This window comes from Zonotrichia leucophrys, chromosome 2 (genome assembly GCF_028769735.1).
Source record: "Zonotrichia leucophrys gambelii isolate GWCS_2022_RI chromosome 2, RI_Zleu_2.0, whole genome shotgun sequence".
NCBI classification, from domain to species: domain Eukaryota; kingdom Metazoa; phylum Chordata; class Aves; order Passeriformes; family Passerellidae; genus Zonotrichia; species Zonotrichia leucophrys.
In genome coordinates this window covers 37,929,470-37,949,496 of record NC_088171.1, presented here as the reverse complement: position 1 = coordinate 37,949,496, position 20,027 = coordinate 37,929,470, and the positions used below count along the sequence as shown (strand labels likewise).

General features: G+C 38.6%; 1 protein-coding gene across 3 annotated transcripts; it reads right to left on the bottom strand.

Moving 5' to 3' along the window:
• Window positions 1–205: 205 nt before the first annotated feature.
• Window positions 206–16,105, bottom strand: RAB5A (RAB5A, member RAS oncogene family). 3 transcript variants are annotated; one of them, XM_064704616.1, is made up of 6 exons: window positions 15,858–16,105; window positions 9,986–10,238; window positions 6,532–6,683; window positions 5,350–5,472; window positions 3,448–3,541; window positions 206–1,086 (listed from the first exon to the last, which is right to left on the bottom strand). In XM_064704616.1, the coding sequence occupies exons 2-6, from the start codon at window positions 10,146–10,148 to the stop codon at window positions 971–973; spliced, it is 648 nt and encodes a 215-aa protein (XP_064560686.1). In that variant the 5' UTR covers window positions 10,149–10,238; window positions 15,858–16,105; the 3' UTR covers window positions 206–970. The 3 variants fall into 3 exon arrangements, with proteins under 3 accessions (XP_064560686.1, XP_064560687.1, XP_064560688.1); XM_064704617.1 differs by lacking the exon at window positions 15,858–16,105 and adding an exon at window positions 15,295–15,579; XM_064704618.1 differs by lacking the exon at window positions 15,858–16,105 and adding an exon at window positions 15,407–15,535.
• Window positions 16,106–20,027: the final 3,922 nt, after the last annotated feature.

The following is a 20,027-nucleotide window of genomic DNA, read 5'->3' as shown; positions in this document are numbered from 1 at the left end:
TACCTTTAAGCAACTCTTAAATATTACAGAAAGTATTAAACAAATGTAGACTACAATGCAGAGTACCTATTTACAGTACATTAATATTCAAATTTAAAATCAAGTTGGATGTACATAATCGTTAGTGCACTATTTTTTTTTCCTTAGGGGAAAAACAAACTGTAATGGCCAGCAATGATCAGAAACAAGAAAGAAGTCACAGACACCGAGTTTGTTGTGGTTTTACTTGAAGAGCTCTTACAGTTTGTAGAGGACAAAAAAACCCATATCCTAAGTTGTAGAGTTGAATTTACTGGTCTGTACCCTCTGAACAGATTAGAAATGAAGTTAGACTTGATTCATCACTAATTCATTAAGATAACTAACTGGGTTGATATAATTTACATACAGTGTACCAACTAAAACTCCACTTTCCAGCAAGCATAGGATTCTTAAAATTGTTAATGCAAGTATTATTTGTAATAAAATTATTAACCTATGGAATGTATAACTAAACAATGGATACCTGCAGAAACAACTGGTTGCATCAATACTGCAAATAAGTTTAAGTAAATTTTAGACCCTGTTTCTAAGGAGGTTTTAAAGCACAATTGAGAATTATGAAAAGACCCAATTCTATTTATTATAACAGTGATCAGTATTGAGGCTACAGGAACTGGCCAATTAGGTCCACAGAAAGTAGTTCTTCTACACCTCTAATAATAACAACTGATTTTTAAAACCTTTCAACTGAAGGAAGTTTATTCCGCCTCCATCTCTCCTCTACTGCTGAAACATTACAGCCAGTGGTGGATACATGCATGTTAAAATTTTAGGTGAAAAGAAAACTCTGTATCATGAACTTGACTATTATTGTAAGTCTCTTCGCTGTTTGGAAGCTGTACTGGACCAGGTTAAGCACTCCAATTCCATGGTTATTAACAGTTAGGAAGCAGAAGAATATTCAGAACAGTTTAAAGCAATTGATCTTTTAGTTACTACAACATTGACTCTTGGGTGGTTGTGTGGGTTCAGTAAGGTCTACTCCTCTTCCTCTGGCAGAGCTGGCTCCTGCATTCTGTGGTTCATTCTTGGGCAATTTTTTTGCTGTAAGGTGAACAGGAAGTAAGAGTTAAACCTGAGATTTTACTAAGATTAAATCACCTGAGTAAAAAGAACAACATATTATAGGCGTATCAGTGTACTCATTGTATAATCTGATTTGATTTGGTGCACTGGTAATAAAAGAAGTGAAGACACTTCTTAATGATTAGCTACTTTATGATTTCCAGGAGTGAAATGGCATTGGGAACCTGAGCAGTAAAATGTATCTGCACAGGTGTGCTATGCCAGTAAATGACAGCTCTAGTGGGAATCCACCCACACAGAACAGGCTTTAAGATCAGGATGTTAGTGCAAAAAGATACAGAAACATTGAAAAGGCACAAAACACAGACAGAAATGGGTCAAACAGTTCCCAGATACCCAGCAAAGTAAGTGTTTGCAGACAACATATAAAATGGCCCTCAACATCAGATCAAGCCACTCCTGTTTTTTTTTCAAGCTGTCTTTTCTCTCCAGTTCTTATCAGTCAATTGACTGGTAATTTCTTTGTTGCCCTTGTAGCTCCAAGGTCCCTCAGTCTTAACACAAAAAATAAGGGTGAAAGCTGTCGCCCTTCTGAGCAGCAGCTTCTCCTGGATTTCTCTCCATCAGAAAATTGCAAAGTTCTACACAGAAGGAATTCCATGGGCCTATTTTACCAGGGCCCAACAACCACCCTTGTTCTATAGCTTGGCTGAATGGTTTCACTCCAAAGTAATTACTTCTGTCAGTTTTTAAAAGATCTTTTTCTAAAATGAATGAAACCTAGCCAAAAAAAACCCCAAAGAGCAGACATCAACATGTTGTGGTGCCAGATAACCTCAGGGTGCTGGGCAAAAGGGTGGGCCACAGGGATCCTCTGATATCTCCTCCAACTTGGACTGTTCTACAGTTCTGTGGTAAAACCCAAGAATCCACATGGTACTAAGCTGCTGAGCCAGTAAAAAGGGTCAATGCACCAACAGATAAATGTCTTCAGAGCAATGTTTTGGATTCTAGAACTGTATCTAGAACTGAATTAGCATTGGGATCTTTTTAACTGGGAGTTCTGAATGAGTGCTGAAGCAGTCAATTTAGAAGCAGCTGCAGCTTGCATCCAACAATTCTTTCAACATTCTCATTTTTAATTTTCTCTCAGCTTTAAGATCATATTTACACATGGTCCTGAAAATTGCATCCATATTTTGCAGGCCATTCCAAATTACATGCAATACTCATAACCTCATCCGAATTTCCATTCAGAGTCTATTGCTGCACAGATCTTGTTCTGATGCACTAACAAAGCTGAATTTCACCCCACTGATGTAAAATTTTCACATGGCCAAAAAACATTGCAGACAAAACACACAGTTACTAACTGGGCATTTTTTCCCTCAAATTTACTTTACAGACTTCATTAAAATATGGAGGCAAGAATTATTGTTGATATATCAAATTTTTTAAAAAATCAGATGTTGGGGATTTTTTTGAGCAGGAAGCAACCTGCACTATTAAACATAATCTTGACATTTCACCTGAATAGTACAGTTGAGCATTTCTGTATCATTAAATGCATGCTTATCTTGAACATTTATGACAAAAATATACTTACCTGTCTGACAGTTAAGTGTCTGTGTCTATCCCCCTTTTCAATTATTTACAGTTAATATGAAGCATTTACTTATTATAAAGGGTTGCTATGTTGATAATTTAATTTGCATCTGCTGGAAGTTTGAAAGACACCAAAAACTACCTCCTGCTCTCCTGGCTTGGAAAGTAGAAGATCAAGACCTTTTTAAAAACATTTAACTTTAACATCAATGATGTTTTTTCACAAAAAGCAGGTTAGAGAGGTGCAACAGACAAAACAGATTGAGTGAGGTTATTTGATGCTATACATTACTACTACTCACTATCAAAGCATCTACTATAATTAAGACAACTACTAAATAGATTAGTGGCCAGCCTAAAAATGAGTTCTTTTTCCTCCACTTTCATGAGTCTATTAACACTTAAATACAATTTTGGGTATCAATGGAACACAAAAGTTCTTGGTTTATACTTACTACTACACGCTAGCATTTTTACAGAAATCCCTACGATTATGTTAAATTAAAAATATATGAGTAGGTTTACTTTTCACATGCAGGGTCCTATACTTATGACTTGGACACTGAATTTAAGCACACATTGCCATCTTTGGCACAGCTTTTGGATTTCAGATAGATGCTTAAATAAAATTAAACAAATGAAAGGGAGTAAGAACACTTCAATACCAAAAATAATTCACATGAAAAACAAAGATCTTAGGTTAGGAAGATTGCCATGGTCTGAATCTCATGAAAACCATTCTCTTTAAAGTTCTCATTTTGTTCATAAACTCACCAATTGCCATGAATATTTCATTTACGTTCATAGATGTCTTGGCAGACGTCTCCATGAACAATAGGCTGTTGTCATCTGCATAAGCCTGTGCTTCCTGAAAGTTAAAATAAGAATACATTTCTATTTTTTTCTTATGAAGTAAACTCAGACAATCACTACACACTGTACTTTTAACTGCTACAAAAAACCAATCTCTACATCATTTTGAAAGAAAGACAGTTTGTGGAAACACTCATCTCACAAATTTATACAGCAGTTATGGAGAAGTTACAATTTCACCAATCAGTTAAACAATTATAAGTGGAATCTTAAAGATCCCTACTAATCTTAAAAATATCCAGGTGGAAAAATCTCAGAAAAATATAAATCATAAATGAAAATATTTATGAAAGAGATGCAGAACATTAGCTCTGATAGTAAGAACAAATAAGCTTCAAAAGTGCCATCAAATGTCAGCAAGTCCATTACTACCCTGGAAAAAGGGAGCCTGTGAACTATCTTGAATCTTTGAACCACTGAGGCAGATGGATCAGAACAGTTTTATTATCCTGATATAAATTCACAATTACAGCAAATAAGCAGTAATCAGTAATTTGCCATGTTACCTCCCTTTTCAGTATGAATTTTAATCTGATACACTGCTCTTAAGAACCATATTATTTCTGCCATTGCTTATTAGTCAGTTCAGCTGAGAATCTGCAGCTTCTTATGATTATGTAACTGCCTTTGCATTCAATAAGAAATCCATGAAAAAGCTGAACTACAGAACACCTTTGATGATCATAAGAATAATCGACGACTCTATAATTAAATGACACCTGCTAAGATCTATGTAATTCTATCTGAAACAACACATTAACAAATACTTAGAAATCTAATATTTGATTCACAATGAGAAAGGCCTGTCAAGCCCACAAGGAGCCCACAAATACACAGTAGCAAACCCCCTAACATTTGAAAAACATTAAGACTGTAATTGTTCAAGAAATAGTACAGGAAGGTCTACTTTGTTAGTTAAATGTGATTACCTTATTGACTGCAGTCATGTATGAAATTTTTGCTAAATACCACAATTTTTCAAAAAACACCAAAGCCGCCTGTCAACTGTCACAGACATATAAAATTAAAAAGCTGGCAGAAAAACACCTAAACCACTGCTAACCTTTTAATTCAACTCTCTATTACAAAAGAATTCATGACTATACGCAGCTGTATCTCAAACAGTGACCCCAAACACAGATTAAAAACCATCAATTACTGACTAATAAATACTATCTTAATTCAAATTCAGTCAATCGTGAATGGACCAAAACTACCTGCTGTTAGTTTAATTCAGTTTAAAGGCTATTTTCTGATGGCTTGATTAAACTTTCTAGAAGATAAAATACACCAGTGAGAGCACAGCTGTAATCACTAAACCAAAAGAAATGCCAGGAAAAACTCAATTAAAATTTCAACACTGCTTCAACAGTACAGCCTAAGCAAGTTAGGCACATCAATCAGCTTTGTATCACACGATAATCAAAATTCTCTGGCTGACAAGCCAGACAGAAGTTACTCCTATCTCATCCACTGAAACTCTAGTTACTGGTAATTTTGGGTAGGAGAAAGAAAGAGGTCACATCAAAGAACAGATACTCAATTAGCCTTAAAGATAAGCAAATAAATTAATTATTCCTCAAAGTCAAATTAATTATTCCAAAAAGCCTATTCCTCCATATTACTTGTACAGAAATAGGTTTTTTGGTAGCATGTATAATTTAATTAGTCTCAGTTGACATTTATATTTAACAGCATGACCTCCATAATAACTAGCTAGGCTATGCATATAAGCTCCCCGTAGGTTTATTTACTATCTGTTCCAACAAAATGCAATTTCTATGAACAAAATTATGTACATACCTGGAAATCCACAGCTCTTTTGTTAGCTAGATCAGCTTTGTTTCCTGCTAAAGCTATTACAATGTTAGGACTTGCTTGTCGCTGAAGTTCTTTGACCCAATTTTTCGCTCTGGCAAAGGATTCCTGTTAATGATTATAAATGATGCAACTGAGTTTTATTATCCTTTTTTACTCACCTATTATCCCCATCTCTGTTATCTACACTTCAAGCACAAAATGCCAATGTAAGGCTGCTACCTTAGTCCAAAGGCACACTCCAAATTGCCAATTGAGCTTTTAAAATGAAACATTCCTACCTTAGCTCTCAACTGTGCTTAGCTGGGATAATGCTGAAGTAAATAGGTAGGAAGAACTTTGTGCAGACAGAGTAAAGAAAGAAGTGGTTAAGAGAGAAAACAGGAAATTCAGTTTCTCTGGAAGATTCAAGTGTATGAACAGCTACATTGAGAAGGCCTCAAAATTACTTTTTAGTTACTGAGGACTGTTCATTATGGTACATGATTTCTGTGGTTTTTTTGAGAGACTTGGATTTTAAGTCTAATTTTATCAGAAACTAGTGAAGCTTATCTCATCCAAGTTCAAATAAAAAGAAATCTAATAACCTTTGGTTTTGGTCTCAATAGCTTGTGCTACCTTTCCAATCCTTAATCAAAATTTGCAAAAATACTATATTAAAATAATGGCTGCATTATCAGAAATAAAGGTGCCACCAGCAATGTGATGAGAGTAAAAGCTCAAACTCCGTGAACTGATTTAAGGGGGGGTTAGAAACATTTTTATAAGAGGATTTCTCATCTTCTTTTCCCTCTTTTTAACAAAAAAACCACCCCAAAACAAACAAACCAAAACGCAACAACAAAAAAATCCCCAAAACCAAAAAAATAACAACAAACAAAACCCCAACTCTAGAAACAGTCTTTTAGCCAGAAAAGTTTAGACACAAATTGACATTACATAGTGCAGTATGAAATGAGCAATCTGGTCCAGCAGAAGGCATCCCTGCCCATGGCAGGAGTGTCGGACTAGACAACCTTTAAAGGCTTCTTCCCATCCAAACCATTCTATGATTCTACAAAATGATGAACTGATTTACATAAGCCAGTGAGGAAAAAAAACCATAAAGATCAATGCAAAACTGGTAACTCCCCAATCCCCCTTGTGCATCCCTGCTCCAGCACTTACCTCGTTTGTGATGTCGTATACCACTATAGCTGCTTGTGCTCCTCTGTAGTACATGGGTGCTAAACTGTGGTACCGCTCTTGCCCAGCTGTATCCCAAATTTCAAATTTTACCGTTGTATCATCCAGACATACAGTCTGGGTTAGAAAAGCAGCTACAAAAAAGACAGAGGTGCTGAAACCAGAAGTTTGCTTGTATCTCTATATTCATATATAGTTATGCTCACAGAGATGCAAAATATTTATAGCCTACTATTAAAACACAACAGGTTTGATGCAATCATTATTTACTATCTATTCAAACAAAATGCTGACAGTCTGACTCTGATCAACACAGAGGAGTTATTTAAACAACTGGACTTTCCTCAAGTTAGACATAAGAAAGCAAAAATTGGAAAAAAATTCCTTTTTCATTATAGTGAATCTGAGTAACCATAAGCCTTCTCTAAAAGCTTCTAGATATGGTCTGTTGAAGCAGGATGGATACTAGAGTACCAATAACAGCATCTCATCATGCTATAATCCTAAAGTTCAGATATTTTCAATTCTACATATTTGTATTACTTGATTTGCATCTTAAAACTGTGATTTTTCAGCTCCTAACAACTTTGCCTTAGCTAACAGGTCTGGAAGAAAGAGGCACTTCTTTAAAGTTCCTGTTCTCAAAGCAGCTGTATTTTTGACTTAGCAAGTGATCTCAAGAATTAATTTCAGCACAATTCCAACAGCCTGTAGTTTAAGGAAAACTTGCAGCCATTGCTACTACAGCTGAATGCATTACCATAAATAATGGTCTTCCAGTTAGAGAAAATACTAACTCATTCCAAGTCTTCAAACAGTTACTACTAGTAAAATTTTTCCATTCACATTAAGGTACAATCAGAAGTATGGAGGTGAGTGCCCACAGAAATCCACATTGAAAACTAAACTACAGAAAGCCCACTATTTAGCTGAAGCAGGAGTTCTGATCACTAGGCACACTGATGGACTGCGATCAATTTAAATCAAATGGATGAAGAGACACTGATCCCTAACACTTGCATACCTGGGATTGCATCCTGTCCTACATACTCTGAGAGTGTATGAATCATTCCAAAACTGCTCCAACCTTCAACACATCTCATTACAGAAACCAAAATGAAGCCACTCTTGCTCTGTAAAGGATATTGTAACTAGCATACAGAAGTGTCCCTGTCTCAGCTGTAAGCAGCAGCTGCATGGTACTTAGCTGCTGGCTGGGGTTAAACCGTGACCAGAAGCTGACTCCTTAAGTGGTCAGGTGCTCCTGCTTCAGGGGTATTAGCATCCATCACAGATGAGCAGGCAGGCTGGAGAAGGTAAAAGCTTTGATGTTCCAATGTTAAATCAACATAAATCTCTCCAAATGCTACATATCTGAACACTGGTAGAACAGGCTCCACTTGGCAGCTCCCTAAGCAGCCCAGAACCAAAACAGAGTGGAAAAACACTATGCATCCTGCACTAAACTAAGTGTTTTCTCCCCAGAACCAGCTCAGTATTATATTTCTCCAAGGCAGAGACAAGATGTTAAGCAAGCTGATTTTCAAGTTCTCACAGACTTTATTCTCTTAACAAAAAAAAAACAAACCTACACTGCATAAATGAAGGTATGTACTTGGAAAGAGAATTAAACAAGAGGTTTATTTTTTGTAATCCTCTTGTTTTTGTCAAAAGTAACATTTCAACCACTTTAAAATAACAGTTAATTTCTGCAAAAAAGATAACTTTCTTCGACCTTGCCAAGGCCATAGTAAATTAACAATTAATCATCTGTTAATTATCTGAAAGTCTATCTTCTTTAACAGCCATACTTTTGTCTTAAGCAACTAACAGGCCTTGCTACACTAGTCTGAAGTGGCAAAACCACACCACCACCATCCAACATGTCTGCCTTTCACTGCAACCCCTTTCAGATGTTTTTATCCAGATTCACAATGCACATAAGCCTCTCTTTGTATACAAAGAAAATTATGCCTAAGGCAACTACAAGCCACAGAGTTAGACAGCTTTCTCTATAGAAAACTTTTCTGAATCCCAACATTGCTGCATGTAATAGCTCTCAGCTGTATTATATAGCATTTCCTTGTTTCTATTTGATATAGAAGAAGCACAAGTTAACACAGATCACACTAAACTTTATATATCTGAACTTGAACTTAGGCTCTTGTTTAACCTTTGCTTAGATTTTGATCAGTGTAACAGGGTTTGGGCTATTCCAAACACTAAAACAAGAAAAAACTAAACAGAGGTTAAATGAATTTTGAGATCATTGAAATGGAACAACGAATTTTACTTAAATTTTAACTGTTTTTCTAAACTAAAGACCTTGGTGACATTGGAAAGTTAATTCACAACACATCTTTGAGAAAGTTCTCTGTATTACCACACAGCTGTTTATCAGAGCATACAGAAACTTTCATACCAACACCTATCCTCAAGCCACGATAAAATGCACTGAGCCAAAAGTGTGCACTAGCAAGATTGCTAAAGCAGAAAATATGTGGTTGTCTATTTATGCTGACAGATAGAAAAAATAAACACATGTAACAGCTAGAAATAGGGCAAAAGAAGAATGCAATGAAATTCAGCTTGCATTTATTTTGTAAGCTTTCCAGCGTTTTTACATTTCAACAACTGTTGGTGTGTGAAGACACATACAGACCACTGAAAGGCCTTCACATAAATATTACAATGGAACAGGCTGACTCATGCAAGCTGCAACAGCAGCTACTGGAGAGTAATTATCAATTCACCAAATCCAAACTTTGTAAAGTCTGTATGCTGTTAGGTAGTTTTAGGATACATTTAAATCTATCCAAGGAGGAATACAGCTCAAAGCACAATTAACTCCAAAACACAATATAACTTAAGAAATCTGCCAAGAGAAAGAGTGTGATAAAAGCTGTTTAAAGCTAAACAGATTTTTTAAAAATTCTGGTAGCCAGCACCTGTTTTGTTTGAAGTCACAAAATGGAAAAACAGCACAATAAATTCTGTGATTGCTAACACAAAAATGTATCTAAAAATGTAGCAAGTTCTCCAAAATCAAAGTCAGAATGCCTAAGTGACAAATACAAGCTTTATGGAAGATGCAATGCTTGGGTTTTTTTTCATAGAAACTAAGCTCATAATACTTACTAAGCAGTTATTTTATGCATTAAGCACGCAGCACAATTAAAAGAGCCACACACCCACTTACAAACAAAATGTAACATTTAGCCCAGGTTTCAAAACTATGCAGTTCAAGACACCTTTACTACCTCCATTTGAAAAGGATCTTTATGTTTAACTCAAAGTCATAGTTCTCAATTACTGACACAGGTCTGAGCCTTGCTGTCAAGGATCACTCCAGAAGTGCCATTACATTTAAGGCTTTCAAGGGCAAGGACAATATAAACACATAACATGAAAGCAATTAACAGGGTAATTTTCTCACCTCCAATTGTACTTTCTTGAAATTCATGAAACTGTCCTTTTACAAAACGAAGCACCAAACTTGACTTGCCAACTGCAGACTCTCCTAAAAGTACTAGTTTAAATTGGCAAATTTTATTTCCAGCATTTGGCCCGTTGGGCCTTGTCGCTCCTCGATTAGCCATGTCCAAATTAGAAAGCAGTCCTTTGTTTCAACAGCCTTTGAAAGCAAGTTCCACTGAGATCTGAATCCTGGTTCTTCTGCCAGTAACAACCTATTTTGTGAAAAGACAGTGGGTGCATTAGATTTACAAACCAAGTAAGACAAGTCTCATTCACTAATGCAATGTATTATGTATAACTTCACCTAGTATTTACCAAATTCAGCAGTCCAGACTACAGGTACCATCATTTCTAAGTTGTCAACTATAGCCAGAATTTATGACACATGAACCAGTTATCTTCTTCAACACCTAGTCTTCCCATCAAAGCTTCAAATTAGCACATTAAAATCCAATTATGCTGCTTTTTGCAAGACCTCAGTCTCCTGTTACTTCTTAACAAATCAGGACTGATGTATAACACAACAGGTTTAGACTTGCAAATTGTCAGTAAAATAACAAATGACAAGCAGGAATAACTTTTCATAATTATACTACTGCTAACCAATATTCCAAAGTCAGCACTGCTCAAGGATGCTAAAAAACTGAGCGATTTGGGAAAACTCAAACACCACAGCAGCTTCTTAGCAAGTGTAGCTCATCAATTCACTTCTATCCCACCTATCAAACACAATTTCCTTACATAAAAGTACAGATCTTCACACGCAAACCATTAATATCCTCCCTAATTAACAACTGTACTGAGAAGCAAAAGTGAAGCCTTCCATATGAAAACCAACTGACCAGTAAGAATTCCAGGCCACTTTGCACAAACTACCAGATAACTACTGTACAATGATAAATTTCTATTTCCAATAGTTACACGTGTCCTAGATCAGTATAAACAACAGAGATTTTGGTAAGGACAAGTATGAACAGTGTATTGCTTAGTCTGCTTACTCTTCTTTCCAGCTGCTTAAATTAACCCCACCCACAGTACTTATTCATATAGAAAGGAAAGACTTTAGACTCTGCTGGTACCACTTCTGACCCTAATACTTATGCTTTTATACACTTAACAGTAGATGCAAAACAAAAGACTCTCAAAATTAGCTCATAATTTTGTCCTGCTCCAGCTGATAATTTATTTGAATTAAGCACACTTTGCAGGAATACAGCTTTTTTAACATCTAGGATGTGAGTTAGGTTGGAGTATGTGCTCCTAATGCAAAAAATGCCATAAATTCATATATTGCAAAAAAGTAAGGAAACATAATACTTTCAAATTACTTCCTGTTCTTCATTCCTTGTGATAAAGCAACTACATTTCAAACCAAACAGTATTCTTTAACCACCTTCCTGTTTCAAACACAGATCAGGCACTTGAGCATTCCAATTTTGCTACAGGCCTAGCTCAGATGCCAAGCCTCCCTTCTCCTTCCTGAATCTCCCCTTCCCTCAACACAAGTCCTGAAGAACCTTCTTTCCTGGAAAGTGTTTCAGCAGTCTAGCAGAACCCTACGCTTCAGTAAGACACTCCCTTACAAGCTAATATTCATGGAATGAATGAGAACAAAAATCTTAGCATTATTTACAGAAAAACGTAACAGCTGAAAAACAGGTACTTTATTTCCAATTGTATCCAGAACACAGGTTCTAAAAAATATTTTCAGCATCTTAGAGACACTTATTTGTTCATGTTCCTCCTTTTCTCATCTCTCTCAAAATAATTGCCTTTCTTTGAGGTAGAATATAACAACTTGGCATTCTGTCCTGAGCTGGTGTTCCATTTCACTATTACACTAAAAAATACATATTTTAAAAATTTCAGTTGTGCAGCATAATCTATTAAGTATTACCTTTTAGCTGTATATTCTTGGAAACATGTGAAAGTATTCCACAGTGAAAGAATGAAGCAAAAAAGCCCCTGCAAATCTTACCATCGTTTGTATTAACTACCACATTAATTCTATACTAAAACTCTTATTCATTAAACTAATTTTGGTAGTATTTCAGAATATGGGAATGGATCCAGTTATTTTAAAAATATCAGACCTTTCATCCTTACACCATAAAACGATTTTGCACTAGTAGAGTGTTGGCTCTCAGGCAAGACTCTTCCCCCCTCCAAGCTGTGGAAATATGCTTCAGAAGTTGTGGAGTGATTTGGATAAAAATGGATCAGTGACAACAGTTAATCTCTCCCTAATTGTACTACAATAGAGAATGCAGCAAGGCATAACCAAAATATAGGTGGTTCAGAATACTGTCAGCCATTTGTTTATCTTTTCCTCTGGAAAAATAATGAAGACAATTAAGTTATTTTTGTTTTAAAACGGGAAAAAAACCCATCTGTTTGCTGTAGCATTCCAGTGTGTTTGGACAACCATGAAATAATTTAAAATCCTTTAATCTTAATATGTCCCATATTCTTCCAGACTGCAGCATTCATAAAAACATAAGGACAGCATCCAACGACTGTGTGACTTGGTACTCCTGGGAGCAAGTGACTTCTAGATGACACACAGTGAGGAAATCAAGTCACTGCACAGGTTACTCCCTATGACTGATATTTTTGCTAGTTGTTTCCCACACAGAGAGCAAAATGAGGTATGAAAAAAGAACATTTAACTTGCATAATATTTATCAATTTCACCTGAGCATTTATGGCTGGTAGTTATTTCAGATTTTTACCACTCATGAAACAGTAACTACTACCCCTGGCAAAACTACTTCAAAACTACAAAGCCAACACAGGTTGTCAAGAAGAATATCTAGTTTTATTTTTATAGATGTCCAAGCTACAGAAGCTGTAGTTATCAGAGACCATCAAAGTTTACATTCTTACAGCATCCCTCCTCTGAAATCATTCTAGACAGTCAGACATCATGTACAAAGACAACCAGCTCTCAAGCTGATAGCAGACCACAGGACCTGACAGGAAGGCCATCTAAGAAACATACTGCAAACCTCATTCATTCAACAGTCACATCAATACACCTAATAAATTAATAATGAATCCTACTAGTCATACCACCCACTTTTCAACAGCTCAGGATAAAAGAAAATGCAAGACTGAAAACCTGATAGAGCACATCCAGATGATTGTGACATACTAAAAAAGTCGCTAACACCTTCTATCAGTGTATATGGAAATCATAATCTTTTGAGGTTTCAGATGTTACCAATGGCAGCACACTTACACAAAAAAACAAGAGAAGTACCTGCTTGATGTGAAGAGAAGCAGCACTGCAGTTTGACACAGCCACTGCAGAATGGTTTTGGCCTGGTCTTTTCACATCTGTGAGCTGAGCACACAGTGCCTCACCAAGACTCAGAAGTAGATTTCAATGCTACAGTTCCCCGTGCACACTCCAAGTCTCAGGTCACATTCATTCTTCTATTTCTTAATTCATCAGTAAAATACAAACCTGGAGAACCCAGGAGGAATAGTACACTCAATACCCTACACATACACTGCAAACCCAGATCTAGGAAAAATTTCCTGGGAAAAAAAAATCTACTGATATGGCTCCCTTTCTGCTCCTCTTCCAATTTGTATGCAATGTAATCAATAAGTTTGGAATACGTAAAGAAAGAAAACCTGGGTAAGACATTTTCATTCGCTACATGAAGGCAAGTACTCAACTGCTTGACTTGAAACAAGCTCTTAAACTGATACATATGGGAGTTACAGAAGTGACCTACTAATATAAAAATCTGTTAAGAAAATACTAAAATTTTTTTTGAGATGGATGGAAATGAGGGACATTTTCTTACTTTTGTCGAGTTTAACATAAAAACTCCACTTTGCAGTCTTGGGCAGTACAAATACATGTCACTCTGCTAAGTAGGAACTTGCACTCTTCTGAATATTTCCCCCATGTCAGAGCAGATCCATGCTGAAATGCCAGAACACAAAGCCTGGAGTATATTATTAGCCAAGTACTCCAGGACATCCCACCAACTAATTTACTGGATGCTGTTTCTCCAGAAGAGAAATTTGTATGCTGTTGGACAGTCTTGAGTTTTATTTATGAAAGGGTCCAAAGTATTTTAACAGATCCAACACAAATCTTATTATGCCTGAGTCTGTGTACAAAATACCAAAACAGCCCCAGCCAATACCTACAAACTCTCAATTTAATGGCATAATTCAGTCATGTAAGCATAAGCACTGGACTATTTTCAACTACAATACAGCTAATACAGAAGTATCAAAGTAACACTGGTGACAAAAGCCAGCCTACTGAAGAGATTAAGACAGTGAGCACTGTTCCTACAATTAATGTGATTAAGTGTATTATCAAATAGAAAGGCTACACAAAAAAATTCACGATAAATTTAAAACTGGAACATTCCACCACTTTTATATCTCAGAGCAAACAACACTGTTTCTTACTAATAAACTTTTGTATGCTGCATCAATGGACACAAAGCATACAATGCTAAGGCTGCAACTATTATCTACTTGAAATTTCTTGATACTGGACTTTCTTGAACGTTTTAAAAGGCAGTAACTACAAAGGCTTATATATTAGCCACTCCTACTAACTCAATTTTCCTTCCAGGTTCATCAGAATTAGTGTGGCACCTTACTGCAGTGTTCAAGACAGTGACAGAGATAACCAGCAAAATGATCATCATATGTAAGCCGTATTGAAACATAATGAGACTGTAAGTTAAACAAGTGAATCAACACAGTTGCTGCAAAAAAACCATAGCCCTACAATTAAAGGTAACAGCCATCTAATAAGCTCATCCGAATATGAATGGTACCAATTGCTTTCAGATAAACTGGTTTATCAAACAGGAAATGTAAGTGATGACTACAATACCATTGTCTCTAGCCACCTCACTTCAGCCAACATCTACCTTTTCCAAGTTTCCCATTATAGAAGAACAATACCTACATGCCATCCGTAGGTAAGCATGACTGTAACTCTGAAGAGACACTATAAAACTGGAAAAAAATTTTAAAAATCCATGAATTTTACTTCGCCTGAACGTTACATGAAAGAAACTGATTAATTTCTGCTGCTTAAATAGCTGTTTAGCCTCTCAATGCCATCCCCAAGCTCTGAAAAAGGTGCTAAGGTAGAAAAAAAAAATCATTAAAAATGCTGAGAGAACAGCCTTTCATGGCCCTGTCTGGAGGATTTTGATAGTTCTTATGCAATTCAGCTCTCCTCTAAAACACAAAAAGCTTAGGTTTGTTCCTCTACCCTACCCCAGCTTTGCGTCTAGTTCCAATTCCGTGCGAAGCAGAAGATATCCAGCACACTAGGCCTGTCGCGATCCCCCCGATGGCGACGCATTGTCGGGAGCATTTTACTTCCCACCTAGTTCACTGTGCTTCTTCCAGACGCAAGCGAAAGGGAAAGCGAGGGACCCATCACCCAGCCGCCCCTTCCATATCTCACAAGCACCTCGCGGGGCACAGCCCTCCCGGCCGGCCCCGGGCAGCGATACCTCTCCGCAGCAGCGCCCGCACGCAGGGGAGGATCCCCGCTCTCCGGGGCCCAGCCCCTCCAACCCCCGCCGCCACCTCCCCTCCCCCGCGGCTCCCTTCCAGGCACAGGAATAAGGGGAAGTGGGAAAACCGGGGGCGCCATTTTGAGCCGGGAAAGGAGAGAGCAGCGTCCCCTCCCCGCACGCCGGGCTGCCCACCTCGGCCGCCCGTGCCGCGGCACGACGCTCCCGCGGCGCCGGGGGAGCGGCCGCCGCCAGGAGCGCGGACAAGGCGCGTCCCGCCGCCGCCGGGACCCCCCCGCGCCGCCACCGCCTCCTCACCTGGCCGGGGTGGGGGAGCCGGGGCGGCGGCGCAGCGCTGTCCGTCCGTCCGTCCGTCCGTCGGTCGGGGCTGGCGGGCGCGCCGGGGCAGGGTGGGCGGAGGAGGGGTAAGAGGGGAGGCGGCTCCTCGGTGGGGGCGAGGGGCGGGGGCGCAGCCGTGCCTCACCCAGCCCCGCCGCCGACTTCCGCCGCCGCCTCTGCCCCGACCAAAACACACTCACACACACACAACACGCACTTCCGCCACCGCCACGTCACGCCCGCACGCGCCGTACCCTTCCGGTTCGCCCGCGCCGGCCGTCACGTGACTCCCTTTCTTTCCCACCTTTTCCCCTCCTCCTTTTGTTCCCGCTCCCTCCCCTCCCTGCCGGCCGCTCCCACCGCGGCCGAGCCGCTCTCGGCTGCAGGGTGTTTGTTCCCTGCCTCCCGCTTCTCCCCTGCTCCCGGGGGAAGAGTCCCTGCGAGCGACCCGCGCGTCTTCCAGCTTCCATTTACGGTGGGGATGGTGAGGCTTTGGAATGGGTTGCTCAGAGAAATTCAGGATGCCCCATCTCTGACAGTGTTCACGGCCATGCTGGGTGGGGCTCCGAGCAACCTGCTGTTGTAGGAGGTGTCCCTGCTCAAGGCAGGGGAGTTGGGACTGGATGGTCTTTAAGGTCCCTCCCACCCCAAACTATTCCATGATTCTCTGCCAGTCCTCTAGGGACTGCATTGCAGCCTGAGGAGGCCTCTGAGGAGCCAGGGGTGGGAGCTGGGCACTGCACACGCAGACAAGTCTTGGTTTAATCCTTCAGTCAAGTGAGTTGAAAGGAGGAACTACATGGGAAACCTGAATTGCCATCGGGAATTTGCCTTTTTTGAACAGCCACTGCTAAAGCTCAGAACAAGTCCCGATTGCTTCATAGCACAAAGCATGGCCTTGCGAGAGAGCAGGATAAAGGCCAGTTGGCCACAGGCTGTAAGTGGGTTGCAGCGGAAACAGAACAATCATGATAAGTGTTTCTTCAGTATAGCCGCTTCAACAAGGTCTAAGAGTTGGCATTTGAAAGAAAGAAACAAGTAAACTGGTAAGACCTTAATAAGTGTATCAATAATGGTATTTAGTAACTGGTACAATTTAATGAAGATTGTTTGGATACTCCGTCACAGGAAATAATCAAGTTGATGTAGTTACATTCTCAAAATACATTTTTTATTTCTACCATATATATTTAAATGAAGCAAAAATCAAGTTATATAAAGCCTGTGGTCACTGTTATGCTACTTTCCCCTTCCTTAGTATGACTTATCAATACTTGAACATAATGAAGTGAATGGAGTGAAAACATTATTTTTTATAATCTTCATCAGTTCTTCTTTTCCATACACTTTTCCGTTGGTACCAGTTTGGTCTCAGAGTAACAATTTCCCCTTTCTGCTTTATTAAGTTGAAGTTAATCACTTACATAAGTGCTTTGTGAAAGGCCAATATGTAACTTCAAAAAAAGGAAAATAGTCTTTGCATTCACCAGTGATGTAGAATGCCAGACTAGCTCCAGAGAAATATATTTGTGTAAGTAAAGTATACAAACTTTTTTGAGCTGTGAGTTTTCTAATTGTAAGAGTTGTCCTTTAAATCATGTAATCCTGCCCTAATACACTGCTTATTTGCCATAACCCTCTGACTGGTCTCAATATGTTCAACTGGATTGCACGATTTGCTGAGCAAACAGCAGATTCCTGATAACCAAATGTGTTTTACTACACACCTGACAGGCATGCATTGGAGCACCAGACAGTATCCAGTCAACCTGGCAGCTGCTCACTCACTCACTCACCTCCCCGCAGCAAGACAGGGAACATAACAGGAAGGACAAAAGCAGGAGAACTTGTGGGTTAAGATAAAGACAATGTAATAGATGAAGGAAAGTGGAAGCGAAAGGCAATACAGAGGAAATCACTGGCTACCTCCCATAAACAGGCCAGTGTCAGGCAGTCTCCAAGCAGCAGCCAACTTGGAAGACATCTCCTTTGTGTACCTCCATTTTCTATTGCTGAGCATAACGCTGTGTGAGATGGAATATTCCTTTGATCAGTTTGGGTCGGCTGTCCTGGCTGTATTCCACTCCCATCTTTCTGGACCATCAGCAGCATTTCTCCCTAGGTGGGGCTGATGACAAAGTGGGGAAAAAGAGAAAGTCCTCGCCCTATCCAAGCACAGTTCAGCAGTAGCTGAAGTATTTCTGTGTTATCAACAGTAGTTTAATCACAAATGCACAACACAGCACTATTCAGGTTGCTATGAAGAAAATTAACTCCACCTCAGTAAGACACAGTACACACATGAACAGTTTATGTGGAAAAATATTACATCAAATCTTTAGAATTTGCACAATTTAGAATTACTTGAACTAAATTCAATTCAGAGATTTAACACGTCATATGTGACATTTCGTGTTTCACTTAATCTTATCTAATAAAGAACCATACTATTCCATATGTAAGGATCATTATCTATGCTTCTGATATAAATAAATACTTCATAAAATTGAAATAATCTTTCAGATTAGCAGATGTATCTGAAGTTCAAGGCTAAATGGAATTTTTGATGCAGGAACTCTATTCACATTGTATAGTTGCTGTTAGGAAGTCTGTTTTATATGCAGGAGGTTCCTGCTGGCTAATTTAGCTCTCTGAGTGCAAGGCAGAGCTGTAGCACATCTCTCCTGCTTTGTGAAATGCCCAAATTGTTCACAGCTGGTTGAGGCTGACAGAGTGGGACAGCAACACCGAGGGTTCACTGTGAATGTGTGAAATAGAGGCACGAGAGAATGTGGCAGTAATCAAATTACCAAGTTCCTGTATTTACTGTTTTACTGTATTTCAGGCTTGACAAGTCTCTGTGAGTTCTAGTGGTGAAGACAAGTTTCTTCTGATGTAGTCTGTGCAAAAAGATGTGGAAGGAAAGCTCTGAAATCACACAGATAGCCCCTACCGGTGGTCATGTTTTCATATTTTGTTTCATCGTGGTTCGTAGATCATATACCAAAAGTGAAACTGCTGGGTGATATTAACAAATTTATATTAGTGGGTCATGGTTTCACCAGGTGGTATTCCATCTATTTTAGCATTTCTCTGTAGAGTTTTAATATTATGTTCTGCTCTGCCTTTTTGTGTTTAAATCTAATGTTAGATGGGTAATAATAAGTGGAAGTTGACTATAGAGAATGTGCACAATCTCTTTATTGTGCTTGAACTTCCCAATTTTTTTTTTTTCTGTCTCCTATCTCTACTTGTGTACATTTTCTATGTACCTACATTGGCTTGGTCATACCATAACACATAGAAAGTGTGCTGTGCATAGAAAACAGTAATTTCCTATCCATAAATGAACTGAATAAAAAACCATGAAAGCAACCAGGCAGTAACAGCAAAGTGCATCAGCATGGCTGACACAATTAAGGCATTTCACAACATTCTGAGTGTTTTACACGGAGTTCTCTGACCTTCACAGACCTTCAGGAATATACAGACTTAAGTGCTTTGAGTCCAGTCTGCCAGCACCATAGTCAGAGTGAGAGCTGTGTTGCAGAACATGGGGCGCTTGCACTTCATAAAGAAAGTAAAATGCAGGGTTTTGGACAGTTTCCATTCCTGTTTTAGCCTAAACAAGACAGAAAAAGGCATTAGGTTGTGGGAATTGGATGTCAGAAACTAGTGAAATGTCAAGTACTGTTGAGGAAAAAAAGTGCTGCTGAAAAATGGAAATTTTTCAACTTTTTTCAAATAGTTTTCTCTAGAGATTCTACCTTTGACATAGGAGATGACAAATTCATGCTGAAGTAAAGAAAGTTTTAATCCTTTTTTCCCTAAAATTGAGTTCAATTGTTTTTTTTTAAATTCATCATCTTACCTTTAAAATCACAGATCGTTACCACTCCACAAATACTCTTTCTGTGGCCAAAATAACTTTCTGTATAAGAAAGAATGGATATGACACTGGTTCCAGAATGAGAGGAATTATAGGGAAGAATGTATTGTCAGTAGGTTTCAAATTGATTTATAGGGACCCATGTTTCTGCAAAAAAAGTAAAGGAGAACAGAGAGGCAAAAAAAAAAAAAAAAAAAAGGACTTCTGCTCTACTTGTTTCTGCAATAGGCACTCTTCTTACATGTCCAAGTCCTATTTTT